Source organism: Carcharhinus amblyrhynchos, chromosome 34 (assembly GCF_965287045.1).
Source record: "Carcharhinus amblyrhynchos chromosome 34, sCarAmb.v2.hapA, whole genome shotgun sequence".
NCBI lineage: Eukaryota > Metazoa > Chordata > Chondrichthyes > Carcharhiniformes > Carcharhinidae > Carcharhinus > Carcharhinus amblyrhynchos.
In genome coordinates this window covers 4,306,665-4,330,919 of record NC_137357.1, presented here as the reverse complement: position 1 = coordinate 4,330,919, position 24,255 = coordinate 4,306,665, and the positions used below count along the sequence as shown (strand labels likewise).

Below are 24,255 nucleotides of genomic sequence, written 5' to 3'. Positions count from 1 at the left end.
CCCACCGTGTCTGACTGGCTGAGGGAGTAGGGCTAACCCACTGTGCCTGACTGGCTGAGGGAGCAGGGCTAACCCACTGTGCCTGACTGGCTGAGGGAGCAGGGCTAACCCACTGTGCCACCGTGCCTGACTGGCTGAGGGAGCAGGGCTAACCCACCGTGTCTGACTGGCTGAGGGAGCAGGGCTAACCCACTGTGCCTGACTGGCTGAGGGAGCAGGGCTAACCCACTGTGCCTGACTGGCTGAGGGAGCAGGGCTAACCCACCGTGCCTGACTGGCTGAGGGAGCAGGGCTAACCCACTGTGCCTGACTGGCTGAGGGAGCAGGGCTAACCCACTGTGCCTGACTGGCTGAGGGAGCAGGGCTAACCCACTGTGTCTGACTGGCTGAGGGAGCAGGGCTAACCCACTGTGCCTGACTGGCTGAGGGAGCAGGGCTAACCCACTGTGCCTGACTGGCTGAGGGAGCAGGGCTAACCCACTGTGCCTGACTGGCTGAGGGAGCAGGGCTAACCCACTGTGCCTGACTGGCACTGAGGGAGCAGGGCTAACCCACTGTGCCTGACTGGCTGAGGGAGCAGGGCTAACCCACTGTGCCTGACTGGCTGAGGGAGCAGGGCTAACCCACTGTGCCACTGTGCCTGACTGGCTGAGGGAGCAGGGCTAACCCACTGTGCCTGACTGGCACTGAGGGAGCAGGGCTAACCCACTGTGTCTGACTGGCTGAGGGAGCAGGGCTAACCCACTGTGCCTGACTGGCTGAGGGAGCAGGGCTAACCCACTGTGCCTGACTGGCTGAGGGAGCAGGGCTAACCCACTGTGCCTGACTGGCTGAGGGAGCAGGGCTAACCCACTGTGCCTGACTGGCTGAGGGAGCAGGGCTAACCCACTGTGCCTGACTGGCTGAGGGAGCAGGGCTAACCCACTGTGCCACTGTGCCTGACTGGCTGAGGGAGCAGGGCTAACCCACTGTGCCTGACTGGCACTGAGGGAGCAGGGCTAACCCACTGTGCCTGACTGGCTGAGGGAGCAGGGCTAACCCACTGTGCCTGACTGGCTGAGGGAGCAGGGCTAACCCACTGTGCCTGACTGGCTGAGGGAGCAGGGCTAACCCACTGTGCCTGACTGGCACTGAGGGAGCAGGGCTAACCCACTGTGCCTGACTGGCTGAGGGAGCAGGGCTAACCCACCGTGCCTGACTGGCTGAGGGAGCAGGGCTAACCCACCGTGCCTGACTGGCTGAGGGAGCAGGGCTAACCCACTGTGCCTGACTGGCTGAGGGAGCAGGGCTAACCCACCGTGCCTGACTGGCTGAGGGAGCAGGGCTAACCCACTGTGCCTGACTGGCTGAGGGAGCAGGGCTAACCCACCGTGCCTGACTGGCTGAGGGAGCAGGGCTAACCCACTGTGCCTGACTGGCTGAGGGAGCAGGGCTAACCCACTGTGCCTGACTGGCTGAGGGAGCAGGGCTAACCCACTGTGCCTGACTGGCTGAGGGAGCAGGGCTAACCCACCGTGCCTGACTGGCTGAGGGAGCAGGGCTAACCCACTGTGCCTGACTGGCTGAGGGAGCAGGGCTAACCCACTGTGCCACCGTGCCTGACTGGCTGAGGGAGCAGGGCTAACCCACTGTGCCTGACTGGCTGAGGGAGCAGGGCTAACCCACTGTGCCTGACTGGCACTGAGGGAGCAGGGCTAACCCACTGTGCCTGACTGGCTGAGGGAGCAGGGCTAACCCACTGTGCCTGACTGGCTGAGGGAGCAGGGCTAACCCACCGTGCCTGACTGGCACTGAGGGAGCAGGGCTAACCCACCGTGCCTGACTGGCTGAGGGAGCAGGGCTAACCCACTGTGCCTGACTGGCTGAGGGAGCAGGGCTAACCCACTGTGCCTGACTGGCTGAGGGAGCAGGGCTAACCCATCGTGCCTGACTGGCTGAGGGAGCAGGGCTAACCCACTGTGCCTGACTGGCACTGAGGGAGCAGGGCTAACCCACTGTGCCACCGTGCCTGACTGGCTGAGGGAGCAGGGCTAACCCACTGTGCCTGACTGGCTGAGGGAGCAGGGCTAACCCACTGTGCCACCGTGCCTGACTGGCACTGAGGGAGCAGGGCTAACCCACCGTGTCTGACTGGCTGAGGGAGCAGGGCTAACCCACTGTGCCTGACTGGCACTGAGGGAGCAGGGCTAACCCACTGTGCCTGACTGGCTGAGGGAGCAGGGCTAACCCACTGTGCCTGACTGGCTGAGGGAGCAGGGCTAACCCACTGTGCCTGACTGGCTGAGGGAGCAGGGCTAACCCACTGTGCCTGACTGGCTGAGGGAGCAGGGCTAACCCACCGTGCCTGACTGGCTGAGGGAGCAGGGCTAACCCACTGTGCCTGACTGGCTGAGGGAGCAGGGCTAACCCACCGTGCCTGACTGGCTGAGGGAGCAGGGCCAACCCACTGTGCCTGACTGGCACTGAGGGAGCAGGGCTAACCCACTGTGCCTGACTGGCTGAGGGAGCAGGGCTAACCCACCGTGCCTGACTGGCTGAGGGAGCAGGGCTAACCCACTGTGCCTGACTGGCTGAGGGAGCAGGGCTAACCCACTGTGCCTGACTGGCACTGAGGGAGCAGGGCTAACCCACTGTGCCTGACTGGCTGAGGGAGCAGGGCTAACCCACTGTGCCTGACTGGCTGAGGGAGCAGGGCTAACCCACTGTGCCTGACTGGCTGAGGGAGCAGGGCTAACCCACTGTGCCTGACTGGCTGAGGGAGCAGGGCTAACCCACTGTGCCTGACTGGCTGAGGGAGCAGGGCTAACCCACTGTGCCTGACTGGCACTGAGGGAGCAGGGCTAACCCACTGTGCCTGACTGGCTGAGGGAGCAGGGCTAACCCACTGTGCCACCGTGCCTGACTGGCTGAGGGAGCAGGGCTAACCCACTGTGCCACCGTGCCTGACTGGCATCCTGCTCACGGGCTCCAGATTCTCGGAGCTTGAAAATTGCCCTCACCCCGACTGCACCACCTCAATCTCCCTTGGGGCAGTCTCCAGGGTGTCCCTGCTGGTCCACAGAATTGTCCCCAGCATCCCTCGAACCCCCATTTACAAGGGACAGACTACCTTTCAGGGGTGGCACGGTACTGACCATGCTTTCTCCTGCAGTCCTTCTTAAAGAAAGGCACATCTGTCACCCTCCAATCTTCAGGCACCTCGCCCGTGACTATCCATGATTCAAATATCTCGGCCCGGGGACCCTCAGTATCCTCCCTAGTCCTGGGATACACTTCATCAGGTCCCGGGGATTTATCTACCTTGGTGCACTTTCAGACTTCCAGCACCACCTCCTCTGTAATATGTACACTCCTCAATACATCACCATTTATCTCTCCAAGTTCCTGAACATCAATACTTTTCTCTGCAGTAAATCCTGATGAGAAATATTCATTTAGGATCTCATTCAGCTCTTGTGGATCCGCACATAGATGAACTTGTTGATCCTGAAGAGCCCTACTCTCTCTCTCTAGTTATTCTTTTGTCCTTTTATGTATTTGTAGAAGCTCTTTACATTCTCCTTTGGCTTATCTGCCAAAACAATCTCGTGTCTCCTTTCTGCCCTCCTGATTTCTCTCTTAACTCTACTCCCACACCCCCACACTCTTGACCAGGTCCTCAGTATCCCGACTCATCCAGGGTTCCCTCCTTCTACCAGCCTTGCCCTTCACTCTGAGAGCAATGTGTTGACCCTGAACCCTGGTTAACACACTTTTTTGAAAGCCTCCCACACTCACCAGACACCCCTTTTGCCTTCCCACAGACTCCCCCAATTAACTTTTGAAAGTTCCTGCCTGATACCATCAAAATGAGCCTTGTCCCAATTTACAATGTTAACTTTTGGGCCAGACCTCTTGTTCTCCGTGGCTATCTTCAAGTTAATCAAATTTTGGTCACTGATCCCGAAGTGATCCCTCACTAACACTTTGATCGCCTGCCCTTCCTTATTTCCCAACGGGAGGTGAAGTTTTTCCCCCTTTCTAATCGGACTATCCACATACTGAATGAGAAATTCCTCCTGGATACACTCAACAAATTTCTCTCCATCCAACACACTCATACAATGGCTGTCCCAGTCAGTGCTGGGAATGTTAAAATCCCCGATTATCACCCGACTTTTCTTGGAGCTATCTGGAATCTCCTTCCAGATTTGCTCCTCAATTTCCCGCTGACTATTTGGGGGCTTGTATACAACCCTATCAAAGTGATTTCACCCCCCCTTCTTATTTCTCAGTTCAACCCATATAGACTCCGTGGCTGAACCCTCGGATATCTCCCCCCCACTTCTGTCACCCACCCTTCCTTACTTCCCAAGGAGTGTGATGGAATACTCCCCACTTGCCTGGATGGGGGCAGCTCAACACCATCCAGGAGGAAGCAGCCCCGCGTGATTGGCCCCCCATCCACCAACCACCCTCTCCAATCGGCCGTGTGGGTGGAGGGGGGTGGATGGAAGGGAACATGAGGGGTCACAGGTTCAAGGTTAAGGCGGGGTTGAGGTTTAACTCCGATATGAGAGGGACACAGAGGGTGGGGGGGGGCGCCTGGGATGTGCTGCCAAGCAGGGTGGTGGGGGCAGACTCGCTGGGATGGTTTATTGGGATAGTCACAGGAGGAGACTGGGAATGGAGGGAGACAGAAGAATGGTCCAGTTGGACCAATGAGCGGGTACAGGCTTGGAGGGCCGAAGGGCCTGCTTCCTGTGCTGTTCTTTGGGAACAAGAGTGTGTCTGTCCTAACCCAACACGACCCCTCCTCCACCCCCTCCATGGATATTTCATCTCAGTTAATTGGTGCCTTTTTTTGCCACTACAGGGCATCTTTCCTGCCACGTATATTCACTTAAAAGAGGCCAGATCGGAAAGTGGGTGGTGAGTATAAGTCCCCTCTGGGGGATAAGGGATGTTCCAACTGCTCTTTCCCCAATTACCCCTGAATGGAGTGTCTGCCTCGGCAGTTTCAGAGGGGCAGTTTAGAGTTAACCACATTGGTGTGACTCTGGAGTCACGTGGAGACCGGACCGGGGTAAGGACAGCAGATTCCCTTCCCGAAAGGGAACCAGATGGGTTTTTCCAACAATCGGCAATGGTTTTATAGAAGATCGGAGCAGGAGGTGGCCATTTGGCCCTTCGAGCCTACTCTGCCATTCATCACCATCATGGCTGATTGTCCAACTCAATCGCCTCATCCTGCTTTCTCCCTTTGATCCCATTCGCTCCAAGTGGAATATCCAGCCGCCTCTGGAATACATTCAATGTTTTGGCAACAACTACTTCCTGTGGGAATGAATTCCACCGGCTGAAGAAATGTCTCCTCAACTCCATCCTAAATGGTCTACCCCGAATCCTCAGACTGTGACCCCCTGGTTCTGGTCTCCCCCACCATCGGGAACATCCTCCCTGCATCTACCCTGTTAGAATTTTATAAGTCTCTATGAGATCCCCCCTCATTCATCTGAACTCCAGTGAAAACAATCCTAACTTAATCAATCTCTCCTCGTACATCAGTCCCACCATCCCCGGGATCAGCCTGGTCAAATAAAGAGTGAAATCTAATGTACCTCTTTATCTCTTCCCCCCCCTATCCCTCGGTCCCTTTAGTCCCAAGAGCTAAATTTAATTCCTTCCTGAAATCAGACAATGTTTTAGCCTCAACTACTCTCTGTGGGAGTGAATTCCACACATTCCCCACCCTCTGGGTGAAGACATTTCTCCCCACCTCAGTCCTACCCCTTATCCTCAATCTCTGACCCCCCAGTTCTGGACTCCCCCCACCATGGGGAACGGGATCAAAGGGAGAAAGCAGGACGAGGCGATTGAGTTGGACGATCAGCCATGATGGTGATGAATGGTGGAGCAGGCTCGATGGGCCGAATGGCCTCCTCCTGCTCCTGTGGGTCGCTTATTGGGTTAAAACGAGCCCATTTTTTTGGACCGTCACCGTGTGACTTGTCACAGAAGCTGCTTCCTCTTCCTCCTCGCCTCCTAATGCACCCTCTGGCGGGGATCGGGGAGGGGGGTGGGGGGGGCAGAGGGGCAGAATCCTTCTACGCTGTGCAGACGGTGCATAAATTACACACGATCCTTCCATCCGTTCCTCCCCCTCGGCCTGTGCCTATGGCAGCCGGTAACCTGATGTTTTTTTTTCTCTTTCTCTCTACCCCCCCCCCCCCCCCACACCGACAGCCAGGATGAGATGGTCCCTCTCAGTGAAGTGTCACTGGTCCAGGAACTCAGCGCCACCCTGAGAGAGTGGGGGATGATCTGGCATAAACTGTACCTGGTGAGTGAGCAAAGTTGAACCAAGGGTGGGGTGGGGGAAGATGTTAGCACGGTGGGCAGGGGGCGCTTTTACACATGGCTTCCGGTTCCGCTCCTTCCCCACCACTGCGTCCGTTCCATCAGAGAAAGCTTTCACCATCTTACAGTGCTGACCGAGGTCTCCGCATCGCTCGCCTCTTTTCAAATGGAGAAACACCCGGGCTGTAACACTTCCCTGTTCACCCAGGCCCCCATACTCCCGGGATCGCCCTGACGTTTAACAACCCAACCTGCCCAACCGCAAAAGATGACTGTTTCACAGAACCGTACAGTCCCTACACTGCTAAACAGGCCATTCAGCCCATCGGGTCTGCACCAATTCCCCAACAGAGTATCTTACCCAGGCCCTATCCCCACACCCCACACGTTTAACAATCCCCCCTAACCTGCACATCTTTGGACACTAAGGGGCAATTTAGCATGGCCAATCCACCTAACCTACACATCTTTGGACACTAAGGGACAATTTAGCATGGCCAATCCACCTAACCTGCACATCTTTGGGCACTAAGGGGCAATTTAGCATGGCCAATCCACCTAACCTGCACATCTTTGGACACTAATGGACAATTTAGCATGGCCAATCCACCTAACCTACACATCTTTGGACACTAAGGGACAATTTAGCATGGCCAATCCCCCTAACCTACACATCTTTGGACACTAAGGGTCAATTTAGCATGGCCAATCCACCTAACCTACACATCTTTGGACACTAAGGGACAATTTAGCATGGCCAATCCACCTAACCTGCACATCTTTGGACACTAAGGGTCAATTTAGCATGGCCAATCCCCCTAACCTACACATCTTTGGACACTAAGGGGCAATTTAGCATGGCCAATCCACCTAACCTACACATCTTTGGACACTAAAGGATTCCCCAGGAATCCTGGCCAATATTTATCCCTATTATCCCATTGTGGAAACAAAATATAAATTAAAAAAACACACACAGATGGTCACGACATTGTCAAGTTGCTGTCTGTGGGATCTTGCTGTGTGCCAACTCGTCTTGCCAGTATTCCAATACTTCAAAAGTAACCTCACAATTGGAGTTGGCTGCAACTGGGATGGACATGGGTTTGGGGGTGGGGGGGGGATGTGCAATAGAAAATTAACCGTGGGTCATTTTCTCATTGTTGCCAATGTGCCTGACAAAATGGCTGCCGCCCTCCTTCCCCAACAGAAGAAGGCTGCTTTGGGGCCTTTTTTTTTCAAAGAGAATCCTACATTGCCTTCACGTTGCCTGAAGAAACCCAGCGCTTGGAAAGTGTAGAAGGCTCAAGAGTTATTCTCAGTGTGACCTGATCCCATAATTGTTAGTTAGCAGACACCAGATAATAAGATCGGGCCTTGAAGGCAGGCTTCTAGTTTTTATCCCAGTCCTGTCTGCCCACTCTCTGTCCCAGACATGTTGAGACAAGTCTTGGTCTTTTCAGGCATGTTATTGTCAAATTCTGTAACCCAAGGCCGGCACGGGGAAGCTTATAGTCTTTGAAAGCACTTTGTCAACCCTTTTTATTTCGGGCCTACAAAAAAAAGAGAGAAAACCCACACCTTGGTGCTGTACTTGAACAGGAAATATCCAGGATCTGATCGCTCCTGGTCACTCCCCCTACCAGGGTGGCTTTGGGAAACCTCGGAGTCATCACAGGGATCAGGAGTAGGCTATTCAGCCCCTCAGTAAGATCCTGACGAATCTGATTGAGGGATCAACACCACTTTACTGCCTCATAACTCCTTCGCTCTCTTCTCAATCAGAAATCTCTCTTAACCCGGATAATATTCGGAATCTGACATGCCTCAATAAGATTCCTTCTCATTTTTCAAAACTCCCAATGGTGAGCGCAACCTACTCCATCTTTCCTCAAAAGGCAAGATCCCAGGAATTCCAGGATCTACTTCCATTGCAATTCTATCCTTAATTAAGGAGACCCAAACTGGACACTTTTCTCCAGATATGGTCTATTGGAGGCCCTGTACAACTCCTAACAAAACCACAAGGGTGGCACAGTGGGTTAGCACTGCTGCCTCACTGCGCCAGGGACCCGGGCTCGACTCCAGCCTTGGGTGACTGTCCATGGTGGAGTTTGTACGTTATTCCTGTGTTTCCTCTTGGTGTTCCAGTTTCCTCCCAGAGTCCAGAGATCTATGGGTTAGGTGGATTGGCCATGCTAAATTGCCCCTTAGTGTACAAAGATGTGTAGGTTAGGTGGATTGGCCATGCTAAATTGTCCCTTAGTGTCCAAAGATGTGTAGGTTAGGTGGATTGGCCATGCTAAATTGTCCCTTAGTGTCCAAAGATGTGTAGGTTAGGTGGATTGGCTATGCTAAATTGCCCCTTAGTGTCCAAAGATGTGCAGGTTAGGTGGATTGGCCATGCTAAATTGTCCCTTAGTGTCCAATTTTCCCACAGGTTGTGCCTGTTTTCAGGTGTGAGGTGAGTCGTGTGATCCACACCCACCTCCGGTTCCCCTTTAACAAGGCCTAAAAATGGCTACAATCGAGATCGCGTCTGAAATGGGCACAATGGCCGTTTAAAAGCATTTGAATGCATTTAAATTGATCTAATGGGAGGAAAGACCATGTCAAAATGCTCGTTAGACTCAAGGGGATTAGCAGGGTAAGGATGTGGGGATCTGGTCTGGATGGTCAGTGCAGACTCAATGGGCCGAATGGCTGCCTCCTGCACTGGAGGAATCCCATGATGCTGTGATATGTGCCAATGTTGGATTGGCCTTCCTGACCATTTGCTGCATCTGCGTGCCAACTTCTCCTGACCCACGGAGATCGTGGGTCATCACTGTGGCTCAGCGGGCGGCGGCCTACTGGCTTCGGAGTCAGGACAGTGGCGGGTTCGAGTCCCGTGCCCGGGTGTGACGATGTCGCCCAGCGTGCGGCCCCGCTGTGCGGTTGCTGAGGCCTGTTCCCGTCTCTCCCCTGCAGGGAAACAACAAGGCCATGTTCCACCACGTCCAACAGATGACCAACAACCTCATCGAGTGGCGTTCCCAGATCCTGTCGGGAACGCTCCCCAAGGACGAACTGCTGGAGCTAAAGAGGAAAGTCATCGCCAAGATCGACTACGGAAACAGGTGAGGGCCCCACCTTCCCCTGTATCCACGTGGGCAACATCCGCACAGGAATGTCCCTCAGGGAGTCACCAGACACACAACATTGTGACGGTTTTAACCCCATACTTACTGGGAAAAAAATCTTTTCCTGGATACACTGAAGAATACCAAATTTGCGAGGGATTGACTGCAGGGGAACAGAGTGCTGATTGGTGGTGCACTGGACTCTTGATTGGTCAAGGCGTTGCTATGGAGAATGCAGCAGGGAACCATTGCCCCCTCCCATCCCACAACCATGCTTTTACCAGGTCAAAAATGCCAGGATAATTGGGGCGGCATGGTGGCACAGTGGGTTCGCACTGCTACCTCAGCGCCAGGGATCTGGGTTCGATTCCCAGCCTCGGGTTAGTGTCTGTGTGGAGTTAGTACATTCTCCCCGTGTCTGTGTGGGTTTCCTCTGGGTGCTCCGGTTTCCTCCCACAGTTTCAAGATGTGTAGGTTAGGTGGATTGGCCATGCTAAATTGCCCCTTAGTGTCCAAAGATGTGAGGGTTAGATAGATTGGCCGTGCTAAATTGCCCCTTAGTGTCCAAAGATGTGCAGGTTAGGTGGATTGTCTGTGCTAAATTGCCCCTTAGTGTCCAAAGATGTGCAGGTTAGGTGGATTGGCCATGCTAAATTGCCCCTTAGTGTCCAAAGATGTGCAGGTTAGGGGGATTGTCCATGCTAAATTGCCCCTTAGTGTCCAAAGATGTGTAGGTTAGGGGGATTGGCCATGCTAAATTGTCCCTTAGTGTCCAAAGATGTGCAGGTTAGGGGGATTGGCCATGCTAAATTGCCCCTTAGTGTCCAAAGATGTGAGGGTTAGATAGATTGGCCGTGCTAAATTGCCCCTTAGTGTCCAAAGATGTGCAGGTTAGGTGGATTGGCCATGCTAAATTGCCCCTTAGTGTCTAAAGATGTGCAGGTTAGGTGGATTGTCTGTGCTAAATTGCCCCTTAGTGTCCAAAGATGTGCAGGTTAGGTGGATTGGCCATGCTAAATTGCCCCTTAGTGTCCAAAGATGTGCAGGTTAGGGGGATTGTCCATGCTAAATTGCCCCTTAGTGTCCAAAGATGTGTAGGTTAGGGGGATTGGCCATGCTAAATTGTCCCTTAGTGTCCAAAGATGTGCAGGTTAGGGGGATTGTCCATGCTAAATTGTCCCTTAGTGTCCAAAGATGTGCAGGTTAGGTGGATTGGCCATGCTAAATTGCCCCTTAGTGTCCAAAGATGTGCAGGTTAGGTGGATTGGCCATGCTAAATTGTCCCTTAGTGTCCAAAGATGTGCAGGTTAGGTGGATTAGCCATGCTAAATTGCCCCTTAGTGTCCAAAGATGTGTAGGTTAGGGGGATTGGCCATGCTAAATTGTCCCTTAGTGTCCAAAGATGTGTAGGTTAGGTGGATTGGCCATGCTAAATTGCCCCTTAGTGTCCAAAGATGTGCAGGTTAGGTGGATTGGCCATGCTAAATTGTCCCTTAGTCTCCAAAGATGTGCAGGTTAGGTGGATTGGCCATGCTAAATTGTCCCTTAGTGTCCAAAGATGTGCAGGTTAGGTGGATTGGCCATGCTAAATTGTCCCTTAGTGTCCAAAGATGTGCAGGTTAGGTGGATTGGCCATGCTAAATTGTCCCTTAGTGTCCAAAGATGTGCAGGTTAGGTGGATTGGCCATGCTAAATTGTCCCTTAGTGTCCAAAGATGTGCAGGTTAGGTGGATTAGCCATGCTAAATTGTCCCTTAGTGTCCAAAGATGTGTAGGTTAGGTGGATTGGCCATGCTAAATTGTCCCTTAGTGTCCAAAGATGTGCAGGTTAGGTGGATTGGCCATGCTAAATTGTCCCTTAGTGTCCAAAGATGTGCAGGTTAGGTGGATTGGCCATGCTAAATTGCCCCTTAGTGTCCAAAGATGTGCAGGTTAGGTGGATTAGCCATGCTAAATTGCCCCTTAGTGTACCAGGATGCGTGGGCAAGGAGGATTAATGGGGTAAATACTTAGAGTTATGGGATGCGGCCTGAATAACATGGTCTATCAATGGTTGGTGCTGATTTGATGGGCTCAGTGGCCTCCTTCTGCAGTGTAGGGTTCCTCTGATATCTGTTTGCCTTGCAGAGGCGGGGACAGGGGGGCACATGAACATGTGTGCAGCTTGTGCGTTCTCCAATCCACCAATCAGCATTGAGTGGCCAACCTCGTGCTCCCTTTGAAATTTGGTATTCTTGGATTTGTCTGGCTGAGGGTGAAGCCCAAAGGCTTGGCCAACCCCACACAATACCTGGAGGGTTTTGCATCTCCGAATTAAAAAGGATCCCGTGCAATTTGATTGCATCCCTCATTGTTGGCGTTGCTAATTCGGCTGACCTTTAACCTTTCAGGATACTCGGACTTGACCTGGTGGTGAGGGACGAACAGGGCAACATCCTGGACCCGGACCTCACCAGCACCATCACCCTGTTCAAAGCTCACGAGGCAGTGTCGCGAGGAATCGATGAAAGGATCCAGGAGGAGAAGGTACATTTACCATCCGCGGCGGCCATCTTGACACCTCCCTTTTGCAGTCGTTCCTTCCCACTTCCCTCCAAAGACAGTCTCACAACACCAAGTTCAAGTCCAACTGGAATCCGCGAGCTTTCGGAGCACTGCTCCTTCCTCAGGTGAGTGGAGAGATAGGTTTCACAGCGCTGCATCTATAGGCCAAGACACAATGGGAGGATCATGGTTGGAATGTGGAGAGAAGGTTAAAGAGATATGAACTGTCTCCAGCCAGGACAGTTAGTAGGATTTTCCAGGCTGAATGTGGAGGTTACACACAGTGTGACGTGAATCCAAGATCCCGGTTGAGGCCGTCCTCATGTGTGTGGAACTTGGCTATCAACCTGAACGTTGGCACCCAGGTTGATAAGGTTGTTAAGGCGGCGTACGGTGTGTTAGCTTTTATTGGTAGAGGGATTGAATTTCGGAGCCGTGAGGTCATGTTGCAGCTGGACAAAACTCTGGTGCAGCCGCACTTGGAGTATTGTGTACAGTTCTGGTCGCCGCGTTATAAGAAAGATGTGGAGGTATTGGAAAGGGTGCAGAGGAGGTTAACCAGGATGTTGCCTGGTATGGTGGGAAGGTCTGATGAGGAAAGGCTGAGGGACTTCAGGTTATTTTAGTTAGAAAGAAGAAGGTTACGAGGTGACCTAATTGAGGCATACAAGATGATCAGAGGATTGGATAGGGTGGACAGTGAGAGCCTTTTTCCTCGGATGGTGACGGCTAACACGATGGGACATAGCTTTAAATTAAGGGGTGGTAATTGTAGGACGGATGTCAGAGGTAGGTTCTTTACTCAGAGGGTAGTAAGGGCGTGGAATGCCCTGCCTGCAGCAGTTGTGGACTCGCCAACTTTAAGGGCGTTCAAATGGTCAGTGGATAGGCATATGGATAACATTGGAATAGTTTAGGTTAGAGGGTCATTAGATTGGTTCCACTGGTCGGCGCAACATCGAGGGCCGAAGGGCCTGTACTGCGCTGGAATGTTGTATGTTGTATCAGTTTCTGCTCAGCAGTTCTGTTGTGTGTCTTTTGGCCGCCTTGGAGAACGCTGACCTGAAGATTGGAGGCTAAATGCCTCTGACCACTGAAGTGTCCCCCATCAGGAAGGGAACAATTCCTGCCTGGCGATTGTCACACAGTGTCCGTTCCAACCATTATCCTGCAATTGTGTGGTGGCCTATATACGCCATGTTTGTGAAACCTACCTCTCCACTCTCACCCGAGGAAGGAGCAGCCCTCCGAAAGCTCGTGATTCCAAATAAACCTGTTGGACTTTAACCTGGTGCCGTGAGACTTCTGACTGTGCCTGCCCCAGTCCAATGCTGGCATCTCTACTTCATGGCTCTCCCAGGATAGTCAACGTAAGAGGAGTGATTGAAACACCAATTATACAGGGAAGAAAAGTAGCATTTGCCCACTCAAGTGCCTGGCAATGCCCATCTGCAACAGGAGAGGATCTAACCATCACCCCCTGAAATTCAATGGTGTTACTGTCACTGAATCCCCCCACTGTCAACATCCTGGGGGTTACCACTGACCAGAAACTGAGCTGGACCCAGTCATATAAATACAGTGGTTACCAGAGCAGGTCAGAGTCTGGGAATCCTGCGGAGAGTAACTCACCTCCTGACTCCCCCCAAAGCCTGTCCACCATCTACAAGGCACAAGTCAGGAGTGTGATGGAATACTCCCCACTTGCCTGGATGGGTGCAGCTCCCAACAACACTCAAGGAACTCGACACCATCCGGGACAAAGCAGTGGAGCAGTAACACAGTGGTTAGCACTGCTGCCTCTCAGCACCAGGGACCAAGGTTCGATTCCCAGCTTGGGTCACTTCTGTGCGGAGTTTGCACATTCTCCCCGTGTCTGTGTGGGTTTCCTCTGGGTGCTCCGGTTTCCTCCCACAGTCCGAAAGATGTGCTGGTTAGGTGGATTGGCCATGTTAAATTGTGCTCCCTCAGCACTGACCCTCTGACAGGGCGACGCTCCCTCAGTACTGACCCTCTGACAGTGCGGCGCTCCCTCAGCACTGACCCTCTGACAGGGCGGTGCTCCCTCAGCACTGACCCTCTGACAGTGCGGCACTCCCTCAGCACTGACCCTCTGACAGTGCGGCGCTTCCTCAACACTGACCCTCTGACAGTGCGGCGCTCCCTCAGCACTGACCCTCTGACAGTGCAGCACTCCCTCAGCACTGACCCTCTGACAGTGCAGCACTCCCTCAGCACTGACCCTCTGACAGTGCAGCACTCCCTCAGCACTGACCCTCTGACAGTGCGGCGCTCCCTCAGCACTGACCCTCTGACAGTGCGGCGCTTCCTCAGCACTGACCCTCTGACAGTGCGGCACTCCCTCAGCACTGACCCTCTGACAGGGCGGTGCTCCCTCAGCACTGACCCTCTGACAGGGCGGCACTCCCTCAGCACTGACCCTCTGACAGTGCGGCACTCCCTCAGCACTGACCCTCTGACAGGGCGGCACTCCCTCAGCACTGACCCTCTGACAGTGCAGCACTCCCTCAGCACTGACCCTCTGACAGTGCGGCGCTCCCTCAGCACTGACCCTCTGACAGTGCGGCACTCCCTCAGTACTGACCCTCTGACAGTGCAGCACTCCCTCAGCACTGACCCTCTGACAGTGCGGCGCTCCCTCAGCACTGACCCTCTGACAGTGCGGCGCTTCCTCAGCACTGACCCTCTGACAGTGCGGCACTCCCTCAGCACTGACCCTCTGACAGGGCGGTGCTCCCTCAGCACTGACCCTCTGACAGGGCGGCACTCCCTCAGCACTGACCCTCTGACAGGGCGGCGCTCCCTCAGCACTGACCCTCTGACAGTGCGGCACTCCCTCAGCGCTGACCCTCTGACAGTGCGGCACTCCCTCAGCGCTGACCCTCTGACAGTGCGGCACTCCCTCAGCTCTGACCCTCTGACAGTGCGGCACTCCCTCCGCACTGACCCTCTGACAGTGCGGCACTCCCTCAGCACTGACCCTCTGACAGTGCGGCACTCCCTCAGCACTGACCCTCTGACAGTGCGGCACTCCCTCAGCACTGACCCTCTGACAGTGCGGCGCTCCCTCAGCACTGACCCTCTGACAGGGCGGTGCTCCCTCAGCACTGACCCTCTGACAGTGCGGCACTCCCTCAGCACTGACCCTCTGACAGTGCGGCGCTTCCTCAGCACTGACCCTCTGACAGTGCGGCGCTCCCTCAGCACTGACCCTCTGACAGTGCAGCACTCCCTCAGTACTGACCCTCTGACAGTGCAGCACTCCCTCAGCACTGACCCTCTGACAGTGCGGCGCTTCCTCAGCACTGACCCTCTGACAGTGCGGCACTCCCTCAGCACTGACCCTCTGACAGTGCGGCACTCCCTCAGCACTGACCCTCTGACAGGGCGGCGCTCCCTCAGCACTGACCCTCTGACAGTGCGGCACTCCCTCAGCACTGACCCTCTGACAGTGCAGCACTCCCTCAGCACTGACCCTCTGACAGTGCAGCACTCCCTCAGCACTGACCCTCTGACAGTGCAGCACTCCCTCAGCACTGACCCTCTGACAGTGCGGCGCTCCCTCAGCACTGACCCTCTGACAGTGCGGCACTCCCTCAGCACTGACCCTCTGACAGTGCGGCACTCCCTCAGCACTGACCCTCTGACAGTGCGGCACTCCCTCAGCACTGACCCTCTGACAGTGCGGCACTCCCTCAGCACTGACCCTCTGACAGTGCGGCACTCCCTCAGCACTGACCCTCTGACAGGGCGGCGCTCCCTCAGCACTGACCCACTGACAGTGCGGCACTCCCTCAGCACTGACCCTCTGACAGTGCGGCACTCCCTCAGCACTGACCCTCTGACAGTGCGGCGCTTCCTCAGCACTGACCCTCTGACAGGGCGGCACTCCCTCAGCACTGACCCTCTGACAGTGCGGCACTCCCTCAGCACTGACCCTCTGACAGTGCGGCGCTCCCTCAGCACTGACCCTCTGACAGTGCGGCGCTTCCTCAGCACTGACCCTCTGACAGGGCGGCACTCCCTCAGCACTGACCCTCTGACAGTGCAGCACTCTCTCAGCACTGACCCTCTGACAGTGCGGCGCTCCCTCAGCACTGACCCTCTGACAGGGCGGCGCTCCCTCAGCACTGACCCTCTGACAGTGCAGCACTCCCTCAGCACTGACCCTCTGACAGTGCGGCACTCCCTCAGCACTGACCCTCTGACAGTGCGGCGCTCCCTCAGCACTGACCCTCTGACAGTGCGGCACTCCCTCAGCACTGACCCTCTGACAGTGCGGCGCTCCCTCAGCACTGACCCTCTGACAGTGCGGTGCTCCCTCAGCACTGACCCTCTGACAGTGCGGCGCTCCCTCAGCACTGACCCTCTGACAGGGCGGCGCTCCCTCAGCACTGACCCTCTGACAGTGCGGCGCTCCCTCAGCACTGACCCTCTGACAGTGCGGCACTCCCTCAGCACTGACCCTCTGACAGTGCGGCACTCCCTCAGTACTGACCCTCTGACAGTGCGGCGCTCCCTCAGCACTGACCCTCTGACAGGGCGGCGCTCCCTCAGCACTGACCCTCTGACAGTGCGGCACTCCCTCAGCACTGACCCTCTGACAGTGCGGCACTCCCTCAGCACTGACCCTCTGACAGGGTGGCACTCCCTCAGTGGGTAAGGGTGACAGTAATCAGCATGAACTCACTCCTGTCTGTCTGGTTCAGTCTAGGACTCACAGTATGGATGTGAGGAGACAGTCGATTTTCAGCGCGACCCACACCTACAGTCTGTACGTTCACCTCAAGAACTTTGTCTGCAACATCGGCGAGGCAGCAGAGCTGCTCATGTCTCTGTATGACCCTGTGCAGTCTGAGTTCATCAGGTACTGTCGCCCACTGCACACCCACCCACCGGGTACACACCCACTCCGCCCCGCCCCCCGCCCCTTGGCCCGGCCCTCCGCCCCGCCCCTCTCCCCGCCCCTTCCCCCTCGGCCCTCCGCCCCCGCCCTTCGCCCCGCCCCTCCCCCCCTCGGCCCTTCGCCCCGCCCCTTCCCCCCTCGGCCCTCCGCCCCGCCCCTCTCCCCGCCCTTTCCCCCCTCGGCCCGCCCCCCCCGGGCCCTTCGCCCCCCCCCCCCCCGGGCCCTTCGCCCCCCCCCCCCCCGGGCCCTTCGCCCCCCCCCCCCCCCGGGCCCTTCGCCCCGTCCCTTCCCCCCCTTGGCCCTTCGCCCCGTCCCTTCCCCCCCTTGGCCCTCCGCCCCGCCCCCCCCCCCGGGCCCTTCGCCCCGCCCCCCCAGTGGTTTTTTTTCAGTCTGGCTCGAGCCTGCCCTGGAGTCGGGCCCGGGATTAACGGTCATTTCCCTCTGCCCGGGGCCGGATTCCCCACCTCTCTCTCGTTCCCTTCCTCACTCTCTCCTTCTCTCTGTCTCTCAGACTCTCTCATTCACTGTTTTCACTCTCTCCCTCTTCCCCCTCCTGCCCCCATTGTAACTGTGTTCAGTCACAGGAGCCGAGGGAGGCCATTCGGCCCCTCAAGCCTTCTCCCCCATTAACCGCGGTACTATCCCTGCATCCCTCCCCATCTGTGTGGGGAATATCCCGACTGATTGACCATCCCGGGATTGCCCAAGATCCACTCCCCTCCACGGTGAAACTACCCCTTAACCTGAATCCCCTTCTAAATTCCCCCGTCAGTGGGGACCCTGCCGAGCCCCTCGGGGACCATCCTTCAATCAGATCACCCCCTCCAGGGCTTCGTGTCACCACGGTCGCTCCTCGAGCCTCCGGCAAGCACTGCCTTCCATCGGTGTGGAGGCTTAAACGGTCCCAGATTGGGGGGGGGGGGGTAATGCTTAATAAAGCCCCCCTCCCCCCACCCCACCACCGAGCATCCCAGATATCGGGGTGTACCATGCCTTGTGGGTACCCCGCCCCCCAGGTCCCCCCACCCCAGCCACAGCCTGATCTCCCAGCACCCTCACCAGACTGTCTCCCCGATGCCGGGGCCCACACCCTCTTCCCCCGCCATTACTTTACCCTTCCGGATCTGGGTGGCGATACGTGACCGGGGTTTTGTTTTCCAGTGAGAACTACCTTGTCCATTGGAGCAAGTCAGGAATGCCAAAGGAAATGGACCGGATCAACAAACTGGAAGCACTTTTTACCGTGAGTCAGGGAGGGGGGATGTCTTAATGCAAACGTCGGCGGGGGGGGGGGTGCAGTCTACATTTACCCTCTTTTATTTGAAATGTAGTGTTCGGTTCTGGTCGCCACACTATCAGAAGGATGTGGAGGCTTTGGAGAGGGTACAGAAGAGGTTTACCAGGATGTTGCTGGGTCTGGAGGGTATTAGCTGTGAGGAGAGGTTGGAGAAACTTGGTTTGTTCTCATTGGAACGACGGAGATTGAGGGGCAGCCTGATAGAGGTTTACAAGATTATGAGCGGTATGGACAGAGTGGATAGTCAGATGCTCTTTCCTAGGGTGGAAAGATCAATTACTCGGGGACACAGGTTTATGGTCCATGGGGAAAAGTTTAGAGGAGATGTGCGAGGCAAGTTTTTTTACACAGAGGGTGGTGAATGTCTGGAAGGCGCTGCCCAGGGAGGTGGTGGGAGCAGGTACGATCGCAGCATTTAAGGGGCAACTGGACAAATACATGAATAGGACGGGAATGGAAGGATACGGGTTCTGTAAGTGCATCCAGTTTTAGTTTAGGTATCATGATGGGTGCAGGTTTGGAGGGGCCGAAGGGCCTGTTCCTGTGCTGTACTGTTCCCTTCATTCCTCAACAGGGAGACGGTGGTTTGCTGACGATTTCAACTCACGAGGGACAGGGGTTCAAATCCTGATCTAGTTCACAAAATCTGGAATTATATGAAGTGAATCTTAGTAACGGTGGCTGTCTAACTGTCATCAATTAGCATTGAAATTTGGCATATCTGCTCTGACTCTCACCAACTTTTACAGATGTGCCATAGAAAGCATTCTTTCTGATTGTATTACAGCTTGGTATGGGCTCCTGCCCTGCCCAAGATCACAAGAAACGACAAAAGGTCATGAATGTTGCCCAATCCATCACGCAAACCAGCCTTCCATCCATTGAGTCTGTCTGCGCTTCCCACTTCCTCGGGAAAAGCAGCCAGCATAATCAAGGACCCCACACACCCCAGACATTCTCTCTTCCACCTTCTTCCATCAGGAAAAAGGTACAAAATCAAACCATACTTTTCACTGTATCCCAATACACGTTGCAGTAATAAATCAAATCAAATTAAAACCCATCTGGTTCCCTTCAGGGAAGGAAATCTGCCGTCCTTACTCAGTCTGGCCTACATGTGACTCCAGAGCCACAGCAATGTGGCTGAATGAAAATGTCTCTAGAAGACATCGTTAGAGACAAGATCAGAAAATGCCAGGTATATTGTGAAGTTAGCATTATTGATTTGATTTATTATTGTCACATGTACTGGGATACAGTGAAAAGTATTGTTTGATTTATTATTGTCACGTGTATTGGGATACACTGAAAAGTATTGTTTGATTTATTATTGTCACATGTACTGGGATACAGTGAAAAGTATTTGATTTATTATTGTCACATGTATTGGGATACAGTGAAAAGTATTGTTTGATTTATTATAGTCACGTATAAGAAACCGACGATACGAAGGCTGGTGGTGTTGTGGATAGTCTGGAGGGATGTCAGAAGTTGCAGCGTGACATAGGTAGGATGCAAGACTGGGCAGAGAAGTGGCAGATGGACTTCAATGCAGATAAATGTGTAGTGGTCCATTTTGGCAGGACCAGTGGGATGAAGGAGTACAATATCAAGGGTAGGAGTCTTAGCAGTGTTGAGGAGCAGAAGGATCTTGGGGTCTGGGTCCATAGGACTCTCAAATCGGCCTTGCTGGTGGAGGATGTGGTCAAGAAGGCGTATGGTGTACTGGCCTTCATTAATCGAGGGATTAAGTTTAGGAGTCGGGAGGTAATGCTGCAACTTTATAAGACCCTTGTCAGACCCCACTTGGAGTACTGTGCACAGTTCTGGTCGCCTCACTACAGGAAGGATGTGGATTGAGAGGGTGCAGAGAAGATTTACAAGGATGTTGCCTGGATTGGGAGGCATCCCGTATGAAGATAGGTTGAGGGAGCTCGGGCTTTTCTCCCTGGAGAGACGAAGGATGAGAGGTGACCTGATAGAGGTTTATAAGATGTTGAGAGGAATAGACAGGGTGGATTCTCGGAGGCTATTTCCCAGGGCTGAAATGGTCGCTACAAGAGGACACAGGTTTAAGGTGCTGGGGAGCAAGTACAGAGGAGATGTTAGGAGTAAGTTTTTCACTCAGAGGGTGGTGAGTGAGTGGAATCGGCTGCCGTCGGTGGTGGCAGAGGCGAACTTTTAAAGACTTCTGCATGAGGATTTGGGATTTAATGGGATTGGGAGTTACAGATAGTTCTATGGCTGTGATCGGCGCAACTTGTGGGCTGAAGGGCCTGTTTGTGCTGTAGTGTTCTATGTATATTGGGATACAGTGAAAAGTATTGTTTGATTTATTATTGTCACGTGTATTGGGATACAGTGAAAAGTATTGTTTGATTTATTATTGTCACGTGTACTGGGATACAGTGAAAAGTATTGTTTGATTTATTACTGTCACGTGTATTGGGATACAGTGAAAAGTATTGTTTGATTTATTACTGTCACGTGTACTAGGATACAGTGAAAAGTATTGTTTGATTTATTATTGTCACATGTACTGGGACACAGTGAAAAGTATTCTTTCATTTATTATTGTCGCGTGTACTGGGATGCAGTGAAAAGTATTGTTTGATTTATTATTGTCACATGTACTGGGATACAGTGAAAAGTATTGTTTGATTTATTACTGTCACGTGTACTGGGATACAGTAAAAAGTATTGTTTGATTTATTATTGTCACATGTATTGGGATACAGTGAAAAGTACTGTTTTTTGCGAGCCATATAGACAAAACATATCATTCATAGAGTACATTGCGGAGAAGGAAAGGAGAGGGTGCAGTCATAGCTGAGATGTAGAGAAATGTAAGGTACTTAATGTACGTAAGAACATAAGAACATAAGAAATAGAAGCAGGAGTAGGCCATCTAGCCCTTCGAGCCTGCCCCACCATTCAATAAGATCATGGCTGATCTGTCGTGGCTCAGTTCCACTTTCCCGCCCTCTCCCCATAACCCTTAATCCCCTCTCTTATCAAAAACCCATCAACCCGTGTCTTAAAAATATTTAGCGAGGCAGCCTCCACCACTTCAACGGGCAGAGAATTCCAGAGATTCACCACCCTTTGAGTGAAGAAGTTCCTCCTCAACTCCGTTCTAAACCGCCCCCCCTTTATCTTGAGGCTGTGCCCCCTAGTCCTACTGTCTTTTTTGAGCGGGAAGAGTCTCTCCACCTCTATCCTATCCATCCCATTCATCATTTTATACGTCTCAATGAGATCTCCCCTCATTCTTCTAAACTCCAACGAGTACAAGCCTAGTTTATTCAGCCTCTCCTCATAGCTCAACCCCCTCAACTCCGGTATCAGCCTAGTAAACCTCCTCTGCACTCCCTCCAAGGCCAAAATATCTTTGCGCAGGTGCGGCGCCCAAAACTGCACATAGTACTCCAGCTGCGGCCTCACCAATGCCCTATACAGCTGTAGCAAGACCTCCCTACTTTTATATTCAATCCCCCTCGCTATGAAGGCCAGCATCCCATTTGCCTTCCTGACCACCTGCTGCGCCTGCGAACTGGGTTTTTGCGACTCATGCACAAGGACCCCGAGGTCGTAGGTCCATTCAAAATTCTGATGACAGTCGGGAAGAAGCTGTCCTCGAGTAAGTTGGTTCGTATCCACAGACTTTTGTATCTTTTTCCCATCGGAAGAAGGTGGAAGAGAGTACGCCCAGGTTGTGTGGGGTCCTTATTCTGCTGGCTGCTTTACTGAGGCAGCGGGAGGTGTGGACAGAGCTTGGGAGGTTGGTTTGAGTGATGGACTGAGCTTCGTTCACAATCCTTTGTAGTTTCTTGTGGTCTTGGGCAGAGCAGGGGCCATACCAAGCTGTGATACAACCAGAAAGAATGCTTTCTATGGTGCATCTGTAGAAGTTGCTAGCTGGCATGGCAAATTTCCTTAGCCTCCTGAGAAAGTAGAGGCGTTGGTGGGGCTTTCTTAACTATAGTGTCGATGTCGGGGAGACCAGGACTGGCTGTTGGTGATCTGGACACCTAAAGAACCGAAGCTCTCGAACCTTTCTACTTCATCCCCGTTGATGTAGACAGGGGCATGTTCTCCTTTATGCTTCCTGAAGTTGATGTCAAGCTCCTTCGTTTTACTAACATTGAGGGAGAGATTATTATCACCACACCAGTTCACCAGATTCTCTGTCTCTTTCCAGACGCCAACTCTGTATGATTTTGTGAGCATTTACCAAACAAAGTTTATTTCAGGACACAGGTGGAATATATCAAAAAGCATTAGCATAAGTTTTACCATTTAAAATGCTTAAACATGATACACAATAATTTTTCACAGCTAGCTATCTCTGTTGTTCTTATTGTAACCTTATAGAGATAAAGCCTTTCTTCACGATCAGTTAGCACCAATGTGCTCATTTGGATGCTGGTTTTACAGCCTTTTAACGCTTCTTGATAGAGACCCAGACAGCAGTTTCTAGAGAAGAATAGTTTGTCAAATAGCTGAACTTAGGAGAAATAAACCTAATCTCTGGCAAATCCCAGTCTCGAGACTTCAGAGCCACTTCCTCTTTCAAAACCTGCCAAAAAACAACTGAGCTTCTCCATGTAAGCCTACCTCCACCTAACCATTATCTGTCAATCAAGCCCTACTCTGCAAAACCCCAGGGGAAAACACTATGATTTTAGTTCAGGTTAAAACAAACATTCTAGCAATTAGGAGCAATTGCGCTGCTGCAGTAACAACACAGGGCTGCTGGATACAGACCTAGCAGCACTGGGAATAATAAAAACTGCTAAAACAGATTTTCAATAAGAAACATGACAAAAATATATTTCTTTAAGGCACAGTGTCATCACACTATGCAGTCTTCATGAAGGAAGGATTAACCTTCCCTCCCACTAACTCTCTTGCCTCTCTTCTGGAAGGACCTCAGCAGCAGCGATCTGATTCGCATGAAAATCAGCCTGGTCTGCCAGATTGTCCGCGTGGGTCACATGGAGTTGAAGGAGGGGAAGAAACACACTTGTGGCCTCCGTCGGCCTTTTGGAGTGGCAGGTAAAGGTGTTCAGCATCTGTGTGTGTCTGAGAGGTAGTCACATTATCTCTGGAGACAGAGAATTGGGCAGTGTCAAAGCTTTCCTAGCACAGGGAAGAGCTCTCACTGTTTGTCTGTCTCTCTCCTTCTCTCTCCCTCTCTCTGTGACACACTTCCTGTCTCTCTCATTTTTTTTCTCTCTCTCCCAGTTTCTCCATCTCTCCCTCAGCTTTTCTTCTGTGTTTCTTTCTTTCTCTCTTCTTCTCTCCATCTTATTTTCCTCTTTCTGTCTCACTCTCTCTCTCTTCCTCTTTCAGTTTCTGTCTCTCTCTGTTTTTCTCTCTCTACATTTTACCCTCTGTCTTCCTCAGTCTGTTTCTCTCTCCCTTTCAGTTTTTTCTCTCTTACACTCTCTCCCGCTCTCTTTTTCTCTCTCTTTCTATCTTTTCCCTCCCTCGATCTTTCTCTATCCCTGTCAGTTTTCCTCTTGCGACTTCTTTCCTCTCTCTTTCTATATCCTTCCCTTTGTTTATCTCTCCCTCTCTCCCTCCTTCTCTATTTTTTTCTTTCTCTCTCTCGTTCTTGTCCCTCTCTTTATTTTCCTCACTCTCACTCTTATTCCCTCTCTCTCTTGGTTTTCTCTTTCTCTCCATTTTTCTCTCTTTCTCCCGTTTACTGTGTCTCCCTCTCCCTCTCCCGCTCTCTCTCCAGCTCTCTATTTATCTCCTTCTCTCTTTCTGTCTCTAATTCTCCCTCTCTGTTTTCTTTCTCTCTCACTCTCTTCCCCTCTCTGATTTCTCTCTCTGTCTCTTTCTCCCTCTCCTGCCCTATATTTCTCTCTCTCACCCTTCTTTTCTCTATTTTTCTCCTCTCTTTCTGTCTCTCATTCTCTCTCTCTTTTTATTCTCTCTCTCTTTCACTGTCTCTTTCTGAATCTCCCCCTCACTCTTTCTCTCTCCCTCTCTTTCTCCGATGTGACTACGTTCGAA

General features: G+C 52.9%; 1 protein-coding gene across 4 annotated transcripts in view; it reads left to right on the top strand.

The window, feature by feature from the left end:
* dock5 (dedicator of cytokinesis 5) overlaps positions 1-24,255 on the top strand; it is a 150,382-nt gene that overhangs the window by 51,104 nt on the left and 75,023 nt on the right. For 3 of the 4 annotated variants that reach the window (XR_013889829.1, XM_080217153.1, XM_080217152.1), the window contains 7 exons: positions 4,856-4,911; positions 6,226-6,322; positions 9,310-9,458; positions 11,851-11,986; positions 16,735-16,892; positions 18,093-18,174; positions 23,157-23,286. Coding sequence is in view for 3 of the 4 variants with exons in the window: in XM_080217153.1 (XP_080073279.1) it covers positions 4,856-4,911; positions 6,226-6,322; positions 9,310-9,458; positions 11,851-11,986; positions 16,735-16,892; positions 18,093-18,174; positions 23,157-23,286 (808 nt within the window). In the remaining variant the exon portion in view is untranslated. Of the gene's footprint in view, positions 1-4,855; positions 4,912-6,225; positions 6,323-9,309; positions 9,459-11,850; positions 11,987-16,734; positions 16,893-18,092; positions 18,175-23,156; positions 23,287-24,255 lie in introns of those variants that run through there. The other variant, XM_080217154.1, reaches the window with a different exon arrangement.